This window comes from Seriola lalandi, unplaced genomic scaffold (assembly GCF_002814215.2).
Source record: "Seriola lalandi dorsalis isolate HSWRI2012SDOR001 ecotype SW California unplaced genomic scaffold, Sedor1 jcf7180002054748, whole genome shotgun sequence".
NCBI lineage: Eukaryota > Metazoa > Chordata > Actinopteri > Carangiformes > Carangidae > Seriola > Seriola lalandi.
In genome coordinates this window covers 1,613,074-1,629,164 of record NW_019525301.1, presented here as the reverse complement: position 1 = coordinate 1,629,164, position 16,091 = coordinate 1,613,074, and the positions used below count along the sequence as shown (strand labels likewise).

The 16,091-nt window shown below is 39.6% G+C and overlaps 1 protein-coding gene across 1 annotated transcript in view; it reads right to left on the bottom strand.

The window, feature by feature from the left end:
• Positions 1-9,317, bottom strand: part of LOC111668658 (integrin alpha-5-like) — a 42,537-nt gene extending 33,220 nt beyond the window's left edge. The window contains exons 1-2 of the mRNA XM_023424768.2: positions 8,951-9,317; positions 838-962 (exon numbers count right to left, since the gene is read on the bottom strand). Of these exons, the coding sequence (XP_023280536.1) occupies positions 838-962; positions 8,951-9,150 (325 nt within the window). The 5' untranslated portion in view covers positions 9,151-9,317. The remainder of the gene's footprint in view (positions 1-837; positions 963-8,950) is intronic.
• Positions 9,318-16,091: the final 6,774 nt, after the last annotated feature.

Sequence of the window (16,091 nt, the reverse complement as noted above, 5' to 3'; positions counted from 1 at the left end):
CATACTCAAAGTGTGGTTCTGCACCCTTTTTCACAATGTATCGCGTTTCAGAGACAGTTTGTGTTTGTAAACATTTTGTAGGTATATGTTTATGTAGGCAGGGTTTTTGCACAGTCTGGGTAAACCACCATTCGATATCAGCATGTGTGACTGCGTACGATAATTTCGACCCTGTGATCCTCAAACGGTGATCCTTATCACTTCCTGCCTTTGTGATGTAAGTGATTATTTTCCTGGCATTGCCGGGGGCAGCCCAGACCCTCTGGGGTCCTTGTCCCCTTAATGACTCTTCCCTAATTAAAGAGCGCTCACAACATCGGGCCCGAGTCCAGCAGGAAATCAAAGCGCTGTGAAAACACTGCAAACACAGCCTGTGCCCCAAAATGGAGACCTCACAGAGGGGCGGAGTGGAAGAAAGCCTCAGCCACCACTAAAACACAGGAGAGACATCAAAGCCTGGGTTCAATCAGCACAGAGAGGTGTTGGATTAAGAGCCGTAAGATGGCAGGGAGCTGCACTTCTGACCTCAGGGTCAACCACAGCGGTGCTTAACACGGGATGCTACCTATAGCTACAGCCACTTTTATGGCTGGTTAGAGACAGCTGAGAGTTTATACTGCACAGTCTCGTCTCAACTGTTTAACAGTCCTGTTAGGGAAAGGGACATTTTTATATCCTGGAACAATGTGAGTTACCAACTGCTGCTGTGATTATGATGTAGGGAAAATTGTCTCCCTTGGGTTCTAAATATAGAGCTTGAATCTTCACAGATCACATTTTTATCCATGTGGTTAAAAAGAGACTGACCATCAATTTAGGTTTAACAAGACACCCTACCTTGCTTGTCAAAGTTGATAATGCTGCAGTTAGTTTGGCTCCAGGGGCACAAGTACACAGCTCCTCCTTCAGTGATGTCGGGTTGGCTGGTGTTGGCTTTTGGAGCACCGATCAAAACACTGATACTAGATGGAAGAAAAGACAAATAAATCTTACATAATGTGAAGAAGATTATACCAAGAAACATCTGTTAAAAATATATAATTAAAAGGTTTTGGCGTAGACACGGCTGATGAAATAAATATTATTACTGCTCCAAAGGTTAAACTCTATGATTAATGTCACATCAAGTTAAGCATTACCTCTGCTACCTCAGCATGAAGTCTAATTCAGCATTGAAATCCCTTATTGCCTGCTAAAGACTGAATTTAATAACCAGTGTAGACAGAGGAGCCTTTTGGAGAAGCCAAAAACACTGTAGCTACTACATGATGCCAAATAAAGAATTATTCTTCACTATCAAAGCCATATTTGTGTCAACGTTCTCAGTGTCTCAGTGTCTTGTCTTGTACTGTGTAATGAGTCCAGCAGAAGCACAATCATTTCACTTTGTGAGCCACACATATAAAGTGAAGTTTCTACTCCTCGCACTGTGAGTAAGCTAGCTTTCTTAACGCTCCTTCTGGCCTTTTATTTGGCCCAACTCCTGAGTGAAAAATCTGACATTTTAGCTACTAAATGTTCCCCTGTGTTCACCAGCTAGTCGCTAAGTATGTCCATCTGCTGTTGGTGCTGAACAGGTAGTGTACAGTCAGTTTTTGAAAAGCTTGCTTGCTGAAAACAACAGCCTGCTGATGGAAGTTGTGACAATGCAACCAAAACAGTAAATCTACAGGTTGTAAAACCAAAAGAGTTTGCTGAAAGACACTAAAATCTCAGTAGAGCCGAGGGGGACTGCAGAGTCGTGTGATAATTCTCTGTGAGTTCGCCACTTTCGACCCCTTTCACATTTTGCGCAGTTATTTCATCCATTGTAAACATACAAATAGCAACTAGAGCAGCTTTGAAGTTAGCATGCTTCTTGTTCTGCAACAGTTGGCTGAGAGATTACATGTCATACTGGGCCTCCATGAAACCTGAATGGTGGTGACACGACAAAATGCAATTACTGTCGCTCTTTTTAGCTTAATGAATGACAATCATCCTTGATCCTTGAAATTCTTGTCTGGTGATTTGGTCTGGTCTTTGTTTAGGTGGCACTGTCATCAAAACGTAGTATGTGGTAATCTAAGTCTTCTGACAATGAAGACAGGCTATTTCATTTGAAATGTAGCTCTGCAGCTGAAGGGCTCAATTCTCTACTATTTCCATAAAGTTTTTTAAAGGTTCCATATAATATAAAAGTAGATGTCTATGTGTTGATGGATTATAAAGCAGGTCTAGGTTCTATATTAATACTGTGAAAGTATCAAAGCGCTCAGTCCACAGAGAAATGCACACAGCCTGTATTCAGAAACTAAGCCTTAAAACCAGCCATCAGGACTTCTGTAACTTTGTGATGTCACAACAAAGCAGTCACCACTCTCATGCCCTAAACCCCACCCATCTGGACCCATTATCCAGCTTTGCAGGATTTGGTTTCTCTGGGAGTAAATCTGCTATATTTTTATTGGATCACTCAGAAAATAGTCAGCCAATCAGACGAGAGGCTCAGAGAGGAGTTTGAGATGGTTTTATGTTCTTAAAAACACAAATATATCTTCTTATGGACACAAATAAAACAATGGGAAAGTATAAAATATGGAGCTTTAAAAATGTACTTATCAAAACTGCCCTGCCAAGATAGCCACCTATCTGCTGGTTAGCTAGGAAGGTGGTTTTAAGCATTTCTCCAGATGCTTTCAGAAGAAAATGTGTGAGCAAGAGACTAAACAAGAACTATCTGGAGATATTTCTGCATATTTTCACTTAATGACAGTCTGGAAATGAATCAATGGCGAGAACGCACCAGAGTAAGATAAAGCAAAACACATGCTACAGCTAAACATGATCACTGCATGTGTTTGCATGTAAGTGTGAATATCATGCAAATATAAATAAGCAAGGGTATGTATATGTGAGTGTGTATTACAAACCAGATTTCAGACAGCCCTGCTAAAAAGGCCTGGCCCACAGAGAATGGCACAACTTAAGACATTGGTGACTGATGACATTAGCAGAGATCAGACAGACGCTGTACTCCCCCCATCCCCCAAAATGTCTGGAGAGCAGAAGAGGAATATTTACATGGCTGGATAAGCTTTCCTTATAAACCACTCACTCCACAACCCCTCAGCCAACAGAGTGCAGGCTTTTTCTTTCAAAGGTATACGACTTTTAACCACCCGCCACCCCCTGTGATCTCTGCACATGTGGACTTGTAATATATACCTTGAGTCAATTAAAGGCACTTGTAATGAAAACTTAACATCCAACAATGGCCTTCTTAATAAGATGATTGTATCAGCGGCATGATGGATGCGTCTGTGGAGACCTGAAATCATGATTCCTTTCCTGTAACTCACATTCGACATGAACATCTGCAAACAAGAGGAATGGCTTATAGGCACAGCAAGGTCAAAGATGCAACCTGTAATTTTAAGGATTTATGGGCTCCACTGAATGCATTTACATGGCCACATTATTGTGAAATAAGTCATATCCTAAAGGTAGGTCTTAGTTTAACTGTTGATAGGCATCAGACCTACTACAAACATTTCTTCTGCATAAAATAATGGTTCTTCTTTAAGACTTTCTCTAATAATTCATTTTCTCTAAAGTACTGAGTAGTTTTTTAAAATTATTTAAAGAACCAGTGTGCAGGATTTAGGGGGATCAACTGTCAGAAATTCAATATATTATTCATAATTCTCTTTTCATTAGTGTATAATCACCTGAAATTAAGAAATGTTGTGTTTTTGTTATCTTAGAATGAGCACTTCATATCTACATAGGGAGCAGGTCGTGTTCTACAGAGCTCGCTATGTTGCACCATCATGTTTCTACAGTAGCCCAGAATGATCTGCAAAAAAAATCATATCGCAATTGCAATATTAGTCACAATTTGAGTGGGAATAGCAATTTTTGCATTTCATTTTCACCCTCAAAAAAATACTGAAATGATGATGATGTGATTTTTGTTGGGTCTTGTAACAAGGTGTTTAGCACCCCAACGCTTCATTTATGGTATGTTGTGACGCATTTTACCTTTATCAAAAATATGTGATTTGAATATTGCACTTGGCCATATTGCCATTTCGATAATATTCAATTAATTGTTCAGCCCTATTTTACAGAAGCCCAGAATGGACAAAGAAAACACTGGCACTATAGATGGCTTTTGGACACACTTGGAAAGAGATGCCTAAATCCTGGACACTGGTCCTTTAAAACGAACAGGACAATCACTCTAGCTGAACTGCTCACAATGTGTAGTCATAAAGGGCAAAAGCCATAACGATAACCACTGATGTGTAATGATATGATCTTCCATAACATTCAGTAAGGAACACAATATACGTCCATGGAAACCAGCAGAGCTCCTCTATCCCAGTTAACCCTGTTCAGGGTTCTCAAGATTTTATCTGACTTATTACAATAAACAGCCGGACCTCTCAAATATCTGCTATATTTGGTTAACATGTAAATACACTCATTAAACTCATACATATGTGGGTGGCCCAGAATTATCTGACAAAATACTCACTGACTGTGTTTCCTTTCCTCTCGTCTCAACCATGAGATCATGAGTGAATCATAAATAACAACAGAGCTGTGATCATTTCTGTAGTATTTTACTCAAATGCAGAGCTCACAGACAGGTTGGTAAACATAAAGAGGTTCACTGGCATCAGGTCACAAGATTACAGTAGCTGTGTCCCAAAGTATTGGAAAAACTTTGACCCGAAGGTCAGGGGATAAAGGTTTTTGCACTTCAGTGTCTGGAGATAATGAACATCTGAACCAAATTTAACAGAAGCCAATCCAGTTACTGTGAAGATATTTCACTAAAAACGAAAAATATCAAGCTTGTCATGGTGCTAAAGAAAAAGCATCCGTGGATTCATCTTCTGGAAATTATGAACATCTGTAGAACATTTTATGGCTATCAACATTTCAGTGTGAACTGTACAGTAATGTCGTCCCACAATCAATTCACTAATGCAAAAAAATTTAATTAAGTTCATTTAGTGGTAAACCAGCCAAAGGATGATCTTGGTAAACAAAAAATGATGTAATAAATCTCTGAGTTTTTTCTCTTTGAGGAGTTTCATTGCCAGTGACAAACTAAAGTTGCAGTTTGATTGATAACGGCTCATTTCATACTAGTACAAAACGGCCAATTATGTTGATTTTTCTGTATCATAACTTCAAAAACAGTATACTACAGTAATAGGTATATAAACCACACTACATACAATTACAGTGTAGTGCAGAACTGGGACACAGCTCATTATTTAAGGTGGGTTTTCCAATTTCTTTCGGTCCACTTTTGGACCTAGTCAAAGAAAGCACATAGCCCTGATGATTACAGTAAAAATAAACATAAAATGTCTTTCCCACTTACCAAAAGAAAAAAAAAAAGAAAAAAATCACTCAGTCAATTATTTCCAGCCAAGTTAATGTGCTGAAACGTTCCAAACCTCACTCACATTTTACTCAGTTGTGATTATCTCAAAATTGGTCAAAGTGAAGTGAATGAGTCTTGGAAAACCCCTCATCAGTGATAGTGTACAAGCTGCCCAGTCTGCAATGTCTCTCATTACCGTCTGAATACTTGCACTGTACTAACAGAAAACATACTTCACTTACATTAATCTGCTGTGTATTTATTAACCACAGCCTGATACACCTGATATGAGGGAGGCTCTAACACACTACCAGACCTCTTGACTTAAGCTGGACACGTTTGCTGAGACAGTGCAAACAGTGATGGCACAGTGAGCAGCAGGAGCAACTCTTAACAGTCAAAACAGTCCAGTAATTGTCAGGCATGACAACCAGCAGAAACGATCCCATCAGCAGAAAGAAAACATCTCCCTCATATAGGAAAGCATCCTTTTCCTGCTGCGTTGTTTACCCACCACAAAACAAGAAGCACTATATTCACATGGAGATGTTCAGCAATAATTGTGAGCTGTCAGTATGTGTGAATTTGGTCAAAAACAAAGTGTGGTGTTGTTCATTGTAAGCAAAACTATTGCAGGCAGAAATGGGCTTAGTCTGTACAAACTGGTCTAAATCAACATGTCAGTAATTACTCCACAACATGTTCTCTAGCTGCCAGAGGCTTAGTTAAGCAAACTGAGAGAATCTTAACCAATTTCCTCACAGGAAAATATCTACATTCATTAAACCAACATTGCTTTCACTGTTTGAGCCCTCAAGGATGTTAGTGAGGGAAAAACTGAGGCTGAGAGAGTTGATAAGGTGTAACTGGGATTTATAAGGCAAAGATCTCAGCGGTTTAACCTTTTACAGGCGCAGCAGCGCACATACCTTTCAAATAATGGCCGCTACAAGCAGGTTATCATAGAACAGATAAGGAACAGTTGATATGCACAGGATTCCTGTCATCATCTATACAGAGCTTTATGGTGATGTAAAACATCCTCCAGAGATTCTCAGCTCCCGAGCACCACAGCTGTGAACAGCTGGCTGCGAGGACAAGCCGTGATGTATTTGACAGGGTGTGTTTCAGTTAGCTCGTTCGCCAGATAACTTTATGCCTACTGTACTGTACTGGACAGCTAGACACCATTGTCTTAGAGTAGAGTAAAGAAGAGTTCAGCACCATGGAAGAAAAATACACTTTTTTTTTTTTAAATTCTGAAAAGCTGTTGTTTTCAGTTTCAGTGTGTTAAGTTTTTAATTCTTACCTTTATCCTATATTGGTTACGCTAATGCAATAATGTACATTAATATCTATATGGTACTGAGTCTGACTACTCTTTTATACTGATACTAACAGAGCATCATATTTCGCTTATATATTGTTTTGAATGTCAAATCTCCAAAGTAACAAAAGCTGTTAGATGAAAGAAACTGAGCAAGTGAGTTTGAGCTACACCAGTTTACAGTTTATGTTTTACAATTTACGCCAAAAATTATCAGTGTGACATCTGAAAGGAAATGTGGATGAAGCTAACGGCTAGCACTGCGATTGTGCTAAATTTCACTAGTTAACAGTGGCCTATTAACTATCAAACACGGACAACAGACAAGATCATGGACCGCTGGCTTAAGAGCAGGTCAATTAAAAGAAAATCTAATGAAACCTCCAACACAACAGGCACAAGCAGGCAAGTCTTATGTTTTACTGGTAATGCAGTCGCCACGAGTGAGACCTGTAGTGCGTTGATGACATCCAGCCTGTTCATATGTGTGATAATGTTGATGCTACATGAATAGCTCAAGTTGTTGCTGCAGTGTGTGAGGCATAGGGGTTGTCAATAATCAAAACTCAATCCCAGGTGCTATTATTCTGCACAAGCTCACCACAATACTACTGAAGCAGTTAGGCCTAGGTCCCATTGGTTGTGGGCAGTTAGGTGGTCTGTGAATTACATTTTACTGGTTAAGTCCCTGGTCTGAAAGAGTTTGAGAAGCACTAAAATACAGAGGAGTCCCAAAGTCAGCTCTTTTTGAAAAAGACAAGTAAAACATTAACATGTTATTTTGTATGAAAATATAAAATATTGGAATGTAACATCCAAGTCAAACAATATAACTGATAATGTTGGAAATACTTCAACCCCTAAAAACCCTCTGGGTTTTGCAGAGATTGCTGGTTATATATTTTTTGAAAAATCAGATACATGGCTCTGTGAATACAATGATACATGAGAGGCACTGGGAACTGGGGCTTGTCTGTGTGCAGCTTATATATGGAGCTCCATGAAGCCATCAGCCTTAGTCGATACACTTCACACCTCATTCATATCTAGGCTACTTTGAATAATGATTATGTGTGTGTGTTTGTTAGCCAAAACAGTTGATGGTAGCGTACATGCTGTGTCTGTTTGATCTTCCACTTTATCTCACACAGCACTTCCTCGTCTGTCGACAAAAAACCACCAGGAAACTCCAACTGTCCTTTCAGTTTATATTCACAAGAAGATTAGAGTATTTCTTACTTTGCTGCTGGTTAACCCCCTACTCTCTAAATCACACACACACACGCACACACACACACACACACACACACACACACACACACACACACACACATACACACACAGACTAGTATGTCTGTTTCCAATCATACTCAGGCTGGAATCCAGCGTGTGTGTGTGTGTGTGTGTGTGTGTGTGTGTGTGTGTGTGTGTGTAATGAGACAGACTAAAAACCCATACTTAACTTATAAATTATTCTAGGTTTCAGTGCAAACACATCCACAACCCTACACTTAGCCTATATACCGACAAGCTCATCACTGTAAGCTGAATGTTGACTTCATAAAAAGTTATGTATATGATTATAATAGTAGTAGTCAATGCAATATTACAGATATGGTAGGATATAAAAAATATTAAATCTGTAAAACTGAATCTTTAGAAGCACAGACACAACTAGACTATAGGAATAGTATGTAGTGGTATAACATTATAAGGAGCCATAAGTGAGAATAAAATAAACTGCAGTGTAGTCATAAAGAGTCTATAAGACTGTATAAATATGGTGATTTCATATGGCAGTCCTTCTCACAGTGGAGCCTCTGGAGAGCCTCAGGGCTCCTTGAGGGGGTTCCTGGGGGTCCCCAGTAAAAATATGTTTTTTTTTACTTTTATTACAGCCTACTATCCTATAACTTCATCAGTAAGTAACACAATGACAGAATGTATGACTATTTTGGTCATGGGTTTCAAGGACACTCTTATCAAATGGGGGACCCTGGACTATATCTTATCAAATGGAGGTTTGTGGGTCCTTGATGTGAAAACGTTTGAAAACCACCGACATTAGAGTCAATATCTAAAGGTAAATGAGGCCATTACCACTGAAAAGGTCAGTTACTCTTTCATGTACTTCATATAATCCCTATTGTGATATGAAAAGAGTGAGAATGCTCTAAACTGTCCAACATTGACCTGGGGGAGAACATGAAGCTTCGTGGTGATGGCAGAGACTTTACCTGGATGAGTTAGTGAAGAACTCCACTGAATAGCCGAAATAACTTCCCTGTGGTCCGGAGAAAACCACGCGCGTCTCAGTGTCCAGGTTAAAAGCTGCGCACAACTGCACCAAGACCACCACTACAGGTACAAGCAGCACGGCGCAATGGCAACATTTTCCCCCTGACCGGGAAGGTGAAGGTCCAGGAACGGTGCCCATCTCTGCTTCTGCGCGTCTCTTCTTTCATTGAACAGCCGCAGCGCAAAACACATCATCCGTGCTGGTCCTTAATGTGGGACAGTTTGGGTCGGACTCATAGAACCGGCGTCCTGGATAATCCCCTCAGCTCCGACAGCTCCAGTGTACTGATCCAGAGTTAGTGGTGAAATGTAAAGAAAGGCAGGACTGAGTCAGAGAGAGAGAGAGAGAGGGTGGGCAAGAGAGGGAGGGAAAGAAGGAGGAGAGGGGGATCATTGCGACCTCACTTTGGGGTGGAGCTTTAGATATTACCAGACAATCTGGTCTCCAAAGAAAAAGAAAAAAAAGAAAAAAAAAAGAAATGCTGTAAAACACGACAAGACACAGAGTCACGAATATCACAGCAAAACCTCCAGTCTGGGTTCAAATCTTTTATTAGACTAATGTGAAAGGAGACAGAACATCACAATGGAATATGATATGGTCAATAAAAACTCACAATTTATCTGCATGTTATATAATATACTAAAGGGAGATGGTAGTAAACATGGTGAGGCTCTATTCATTCCATCGCAAGATGAATGATCTTTAAAGTTTGCAGTGGAAGATGTTTTAATATGTCATAACAGGAAAATCTCAATCATGGCTGTGTCCCATGTAGGTGAGCCAGGTCCAGTGCTGTGGGATTGTCACTGGAAAGACTTGACAGGGACAATGAATAGAACTCATACTCAACCTCATACTGACTTGTGATGGTATTTTCCCATGCGGTCTTGTTTCTGTTTCTTCTCGTTATAGTTACATATATTATAGTAATTGTTTCGCACCACTTGCTTTATTTTTCTTTATGTGTACAGTTGTCTCGCACTTGTTGTGTGTTCTTTGTAGTGTATTTCTGTGTTTGTTCAATGGGCCTTTTAAATTGTGCCCTGGGGACAAATAATGTTAATTGAGTTGAATTGAATTGACTCAGGACTTCCCAGACAAGATTTGACACTTAGGTCAGACTTTGATCTTCCTGAATAATTGTGTATAACTTGCTACATGTTATGATTCGTATTAAACAACTGTGATGAAGCCCACTGAAGACAATAATGCCATGTAAGGTGGTTCCAATTGTTTCCCTGCTTTAAAAATGTGAGTTAACTGAACGAAACTTGAACATTTTATCCAAAGTCTGGATTCTTGTAATGTAAAACAAAGAGAGTTAAGTTCACCAAAGTTCATAGATAGTTCAAATTACAGTCGGTGTCAGGCTTTGAGACAATAATCTGGTGCAACACGGGGAAAGAAGTTACTATGCAGTGCATGAAAATTGCCTGGGGATGTATTCAAGCAATCTATGACCTCTATTGACAATAAGTATGAACTGCAACATGTCATGTGAAAACCTTTAACAAGACTTCTGTAGAAGTTTGTAGTATACACCCACTTTTTAATAGGTCTGGTGCAAGCAGTGTAGTAATGAGGTAATATTTTATATCATGATGTTAAACATAAACAAAGGTGTGAAGGTTTATTCCCTTTTGCAGCACGGACAACATTTCCAAACACTAAATTCAAATTACTTCTTCTCTCATCTTTGTCGTTGCTGTTTGGCAACAAATGGAAGCAGCAGAACTTGTGGGTACCCTGACAGAAACCACCTGGGTACAAATGAAGTCTTTACCTGTATTACCCGGGGTCACTTTTATGCTTACGGCCATAAAAAGTTGTTGTTTTGCTTTGACATATTCTACATGTCAAGACAGAATTCAGTGTGACTAAACCTGGAAAATCCACAGACATCCATCTGCAGCCCTGTCTCTCATCAGTCTGTTGGAGCTAAACGTGCTGTCATGGCAAACTGACAGGCAGTATGTGATTATTTGTAGGTTTTCTCCTCTGTGTGTGTGTGTGTGTGTGTGTGTGTGTGTGTGTGTGTGTGTGTAGCGTAAAGGAAAAGAGGGTCCTGAATTTGAAGAACTCTGAGTCACGATGTGTTACCTGCCAAAGGCAACAGAACTTGGACAAAGAAAGTTTTCACTGTGTAAAAACAGAATTTGACATGGCACAGAGGAAGTACACTGTGCCCTGCAGAAGCTGATTGTACAACAGTTGGTTCCCCTCATAAAGTAGGCCTAACACATGCCAGCTGATGTTGCAATGTCCTGGATGCTGGTTGTTACTTTATCCAGGAGTTTATTTCATGAAGAGGTTTGAACAGAGATGTTTTCAGTGCATTTTCATGGACACGTCTTCATATTTTTTACTTTTTTATTTCTAAGTTTAACTTTTATAAGTTCTAATCCACAGCACAGAGGTTGTTTTCAGCCCCACAGCTCACTGTAAAATCGAACTAATTCAACCCTATGATGAATTCTTAAATAACTCATCTTCTCTGAGTCCAACCATCAAAAGCTTCAGGTTATAGATGGTTAAGATGGTCAGACAGGTCTGAGGTACAACTCAGAGAAAGAAGTTACCAGTATATGAAGATTGCCTGGGGTTGTATTCAAGAAATCAAGACCTCTATAGGCAACAAGCATGAACTGCAACATTTAACAACACTTCTGAACAACTTTGTAATATAGACCCAGTTTTTAAGAGGTCTACAGCTGCACTCGCTTACAGTAAAGTCATATTTTTATAACGTAATGCTGTAAACTAGCTTGTAGAGCAAATACAGAAAGTCAGAAGTGTAGTTGTGGGGTAATACTGTATATCATGATGTTAAACACTGGAAAACTGACACTGCTTTGTTATTGTTTGTCAGACTTGAGAATTTTGTATTGATGAAAACCAGCAGTGTATTTATGCTATGGGGCAGTATATTACAGTGCTCCTCTAAAGAGAGGAAAGGCTTTTTCTCTCTTGCACAGGAAGCCACATTGTTGTATAGAAAATATACCTTCGTAGACATAAACCATAGACATTTTTTCCTCATAGCTGTTTAATTTACATGAAAAAGAGCAGCCTTTTGAAAACTCTATCCTGCTGGTGTATTCAAAAGCCTATGGAAAATATGTGAGTTGGTCCCTAAACATAAGCTGCAAAATTATACTAGCTCTTAGGATAAGAAAACCATTATTCTAAAAAAAGGAGAAAGAAAGAAAGAAAGAAAGAAAGAAAAAACATGGCACAATTTATAAAACAGTTGCTCAACTGACTGTGTGACAGGTGTTGTTCATAGTTACAAACCCACAGAGATCGCCTCAGCTCTACTGAGTGTTTTAACATCTTTATGCTCAATGCTTGAGTTTTATGGTCCCTAACTTCACTGCTTGAGTTTGCTCTCACTGCTCTCATTGACCTTGTTTCCAGCAGCAGACAGCGACTTTCAAAAGAAAATCTTTGATAAATTCCATGTTACCTGAGCAGCACCAAATGGCAGACAGACAAATTAGCTACTAGCTAAGTTAGGGAGCATTTAGCAGCTAGGCACCTAGGTATTTTCACTTGACAGTGGTGTTTACATTTAGTTTTTCCTCACCCAAGTTGTGTGTGAGTCTGTCCCTGAGAAGAAATGTGTTTTTTCATTGTGCACATTGTGCAATATCATTTACTTATGAGATCTTTAAAATCATGAAAACTGATAATAACTGGGGCTTCCTGATCGCCTAATAGTCCATACCAAATGACTGCAAGGGAATATATTGTAATCTTTTTTGTTTTTCCACATATTATGTGATTATATTTATTTTGTGTTGTTTTTTTCAAATCTCTTACTGTACTGCTGGCCTGCAACACGACAGTTAAAGCTGCATTAATCAATATTTTTATATTAACCATGGACTAAATGACTATGTGTAATGTGAAAGGGATCACTTGTCAATCACCCACAGAAAATTAACAGCCAACTTTACAGTTCCCTTCAGCTCAGTGGATCATTTTAGCTCCTTTCAGCTCATTGTTTTGGTTTTCCTACAACTTTCAAATTAGTGTATGCTACCTGCCCAGCACCAAACAGCAGACAGATAAACAACAAAGAGGAGCCTGATATTTCCCTTAGGAGTTGGTGGAGACCAAAACAGTGCTACAAGGAGTGAGATTATTGAATTTAAATTTGTCAGGTGACCACAAACATGACTCCGTACAAATGCTGATATTGCTCTTTGTCTCCCAGATGTGCAAATATCTAAATTCCTACTTGTTCCTTGGTCCAAATAAAGCATAAACATTTTTACTTTGGTAGGATTTAGGGTTAACAATTGGGAATGAAGCCTCACCTCAGAGGAAGCTTTGACACCTGTAACATCATAGAGCTGAGGATGAAGTCTGTGTCGTGTTGGCTTTCCAATTTTACTTCAGTGTGAACATTGGCTCACAAACCAAAGTAAATTATCACATTAAAGAAAGATCAGTCAGACTTGAAACCCTTGAGTGATATACTGTCTCATGCATGGACTCCCTCCTTTTTTTTTTACTTTAGTTTCAAAGAAAAAAGTGGGAAACAGTGGGAAAGCAGGGAAGAAAGTGAACACGGGTGACCTTTACTGATTTGGCTCAAGACTGTGGAAAAAGAGCATATACCTAGCTGAAAGGAGCATGCTGAAACTGCAAAAGCTCACAGGCCTCCTGTGCTTACATCAGTTACATCTGCAGGCTAATTGGAAAAGCCTGAGAAAAGAAGCACGCTGGAACACCTATTTCAGCATTTCTGCAATTATTTTGCTATGTGGATGCTTGTAAATTTTAAAAGGTTTCATTTTCCACTGGTCAACTTGCCAGCCATGTGGGGGATTTTATTTATGTCTTTTCACAGCCAAAATAACCCTCCCCCCAACCTCCACACACACTCACGCACCCACAGAAACACAGGCTAGTCTCCATTATGTCAGAGTGAAGGTGATAAGAGACATAACACACACCTACTTGGAGTGTCTGCATGTTGTCTCGGGAACTGAAAGATGGAGGAAAGAGCACTCTTCCCTCCACACACACACACACACACACACATGCGTCAGGCCACCTACACACACATAGGAAGCCACAAAATTACCAATTAAAACAACAACATGGCTGCTAGTGTGGGAGTTTTGGGGGGTTTTTGCTGAGTATTTGCTAAAGCCACCTTTAAGGTATTTGCAAATCCGAACATTACTCACACAGGAAGATCAGACGCCCATATGACTCTGACATGACTTTATGCAACTATGTTTCTTCAGAATGAATGTCTGATTGTCCTTTATGTGGATGAGTGAAAGGACACTAGGCCAAAGTGTTTGTGCAAGCAGATGTAAAGTAGACTTGAGGTCACAAAATACTTGAGAGGTGCACATCAAGTTGTAATCTGTTAGAATTTCATGCAACTCTCTATCTCCTGCTAATCTTCCATATATCAACTAGCATTTGTAGCTTTAAACACTGGTGCATGTGCTACAGTGGGTCTTTCCTTTTCTTTTTCCAGCTTGTTGGTAACTGTGTAGTTAGCATGAGCAGTGGCAACGTGGATGAAGAAACAAGCACAAATGAGGGACTTTATGGTTGAAATAATCAATATTCTTATAATTAACAGTATCTCAAAAGACTCTGTGTAGGCCTAAAGTAAAGTAAAAGAATTTTTGGAGTTTCATGGCGGCAATGTTTCTGCTTGGCTCAGTCTCAATACTCACATCAGTTTTGTTTCCAGCAGCGGGTAAACCCTGTGTATGCTACTTGTCCAGCAATAAGTGAAAGATAGACAAAGTTAGCGACTAACTAGTGAACATAGTACAACACTTAGCTAATGTGCCAGATATTGTTCTCAGTGGTTGATGGAGCAAAAAAGGAAATGAATAACTTGGACAAACGTGATTCGAAATGATTGCTAATGTTGGTTTGTGTCTGCTGGATGTATTTAGGCATCTGTTTGTTATCCCATTAGCCATGACAACTCAAAATGGCGACAATATGTCAGTGTTGTGATTACAGCTTGTTGTGCTCTGCCCCTTAAGTGGCAAAATAATAATAATGACATTAATGTAGGTTTTAAGATCCTTTATATTCGTTTACATTAAGAAGAGTTACACCTTGAAGAGATGTGTGTGAGCTGATAGTCTTTAAAGAAAGCAGAATGCATGCACAACAGGCAGAAAGGCTGTGTTGTGGTTTGGAGGACTGTCCTTCAGCTGAAGGACTTCCTGTGTCAACAAGCATCCACCCTGCTGAAATGTCATTGAGCAACATGCTAACCCACAACCAACTCCAGAGACATTTTTTTTTTCGTGTCTGAGCCTGACCTCTGACCTCTCCCTGACCTCTCATCTTCCTGACTAGAGGGGGGGGGGAGAATAATGTTACAGGAAGAAATAAAGCTTAAAGAGTTCCTCTCTTCTTTTCCCACGGAGGGTAAGGTGTGTTCATTTATGGTTTTAGTGTTTTAGTTTTAGTTTTAGTTTTAGTCTGCAATCTTTTTTGCTATCTCAGTGCAAGTGTATGATCTATGTAGACATTCAAAATGTGAGTTAAAGCAGAATCCATACATAGAGAGCAGTAGATGAACTATCTATATGTAGGCTACAAACAGGAGAAAATGCCACCCAAAACATATAATATTTCTGAATCAGGTTCAGAGGTGAATGCACTTGTAAATGTTCAGATTGGTTCTCATTATCATCCAGCATCTCATTTTTATCAACCGAATCCAGAGTGAATTGCGGGGAGAGGAACGTTACCAAGCAGTGGTTGAAACCCCATAGGTCTCCCAGGGACTTTATCCAAGTTTATCTATCATCTGCCTTGTAAACACAATACTGCTTCTTTATGGACCAGAGCTAATACAGCAGTTGCCCTGTATAACCTACACGCCTATTCCACAGAGAAACCACAAGGAAAAACTCACACTGCAAACAAGCAGGGAAGCACGAGGCCGGCAGGGAAGAAAAAAAGAGTGATGTTCTCGCCCAGACAGAGGCCCTTCATTGAGAAAAAGACAAGTAATAATGCATTATATTCATATTGGAGCGGAGCCCAGAGTTGTCCACTGTGAATATTACCTTTCA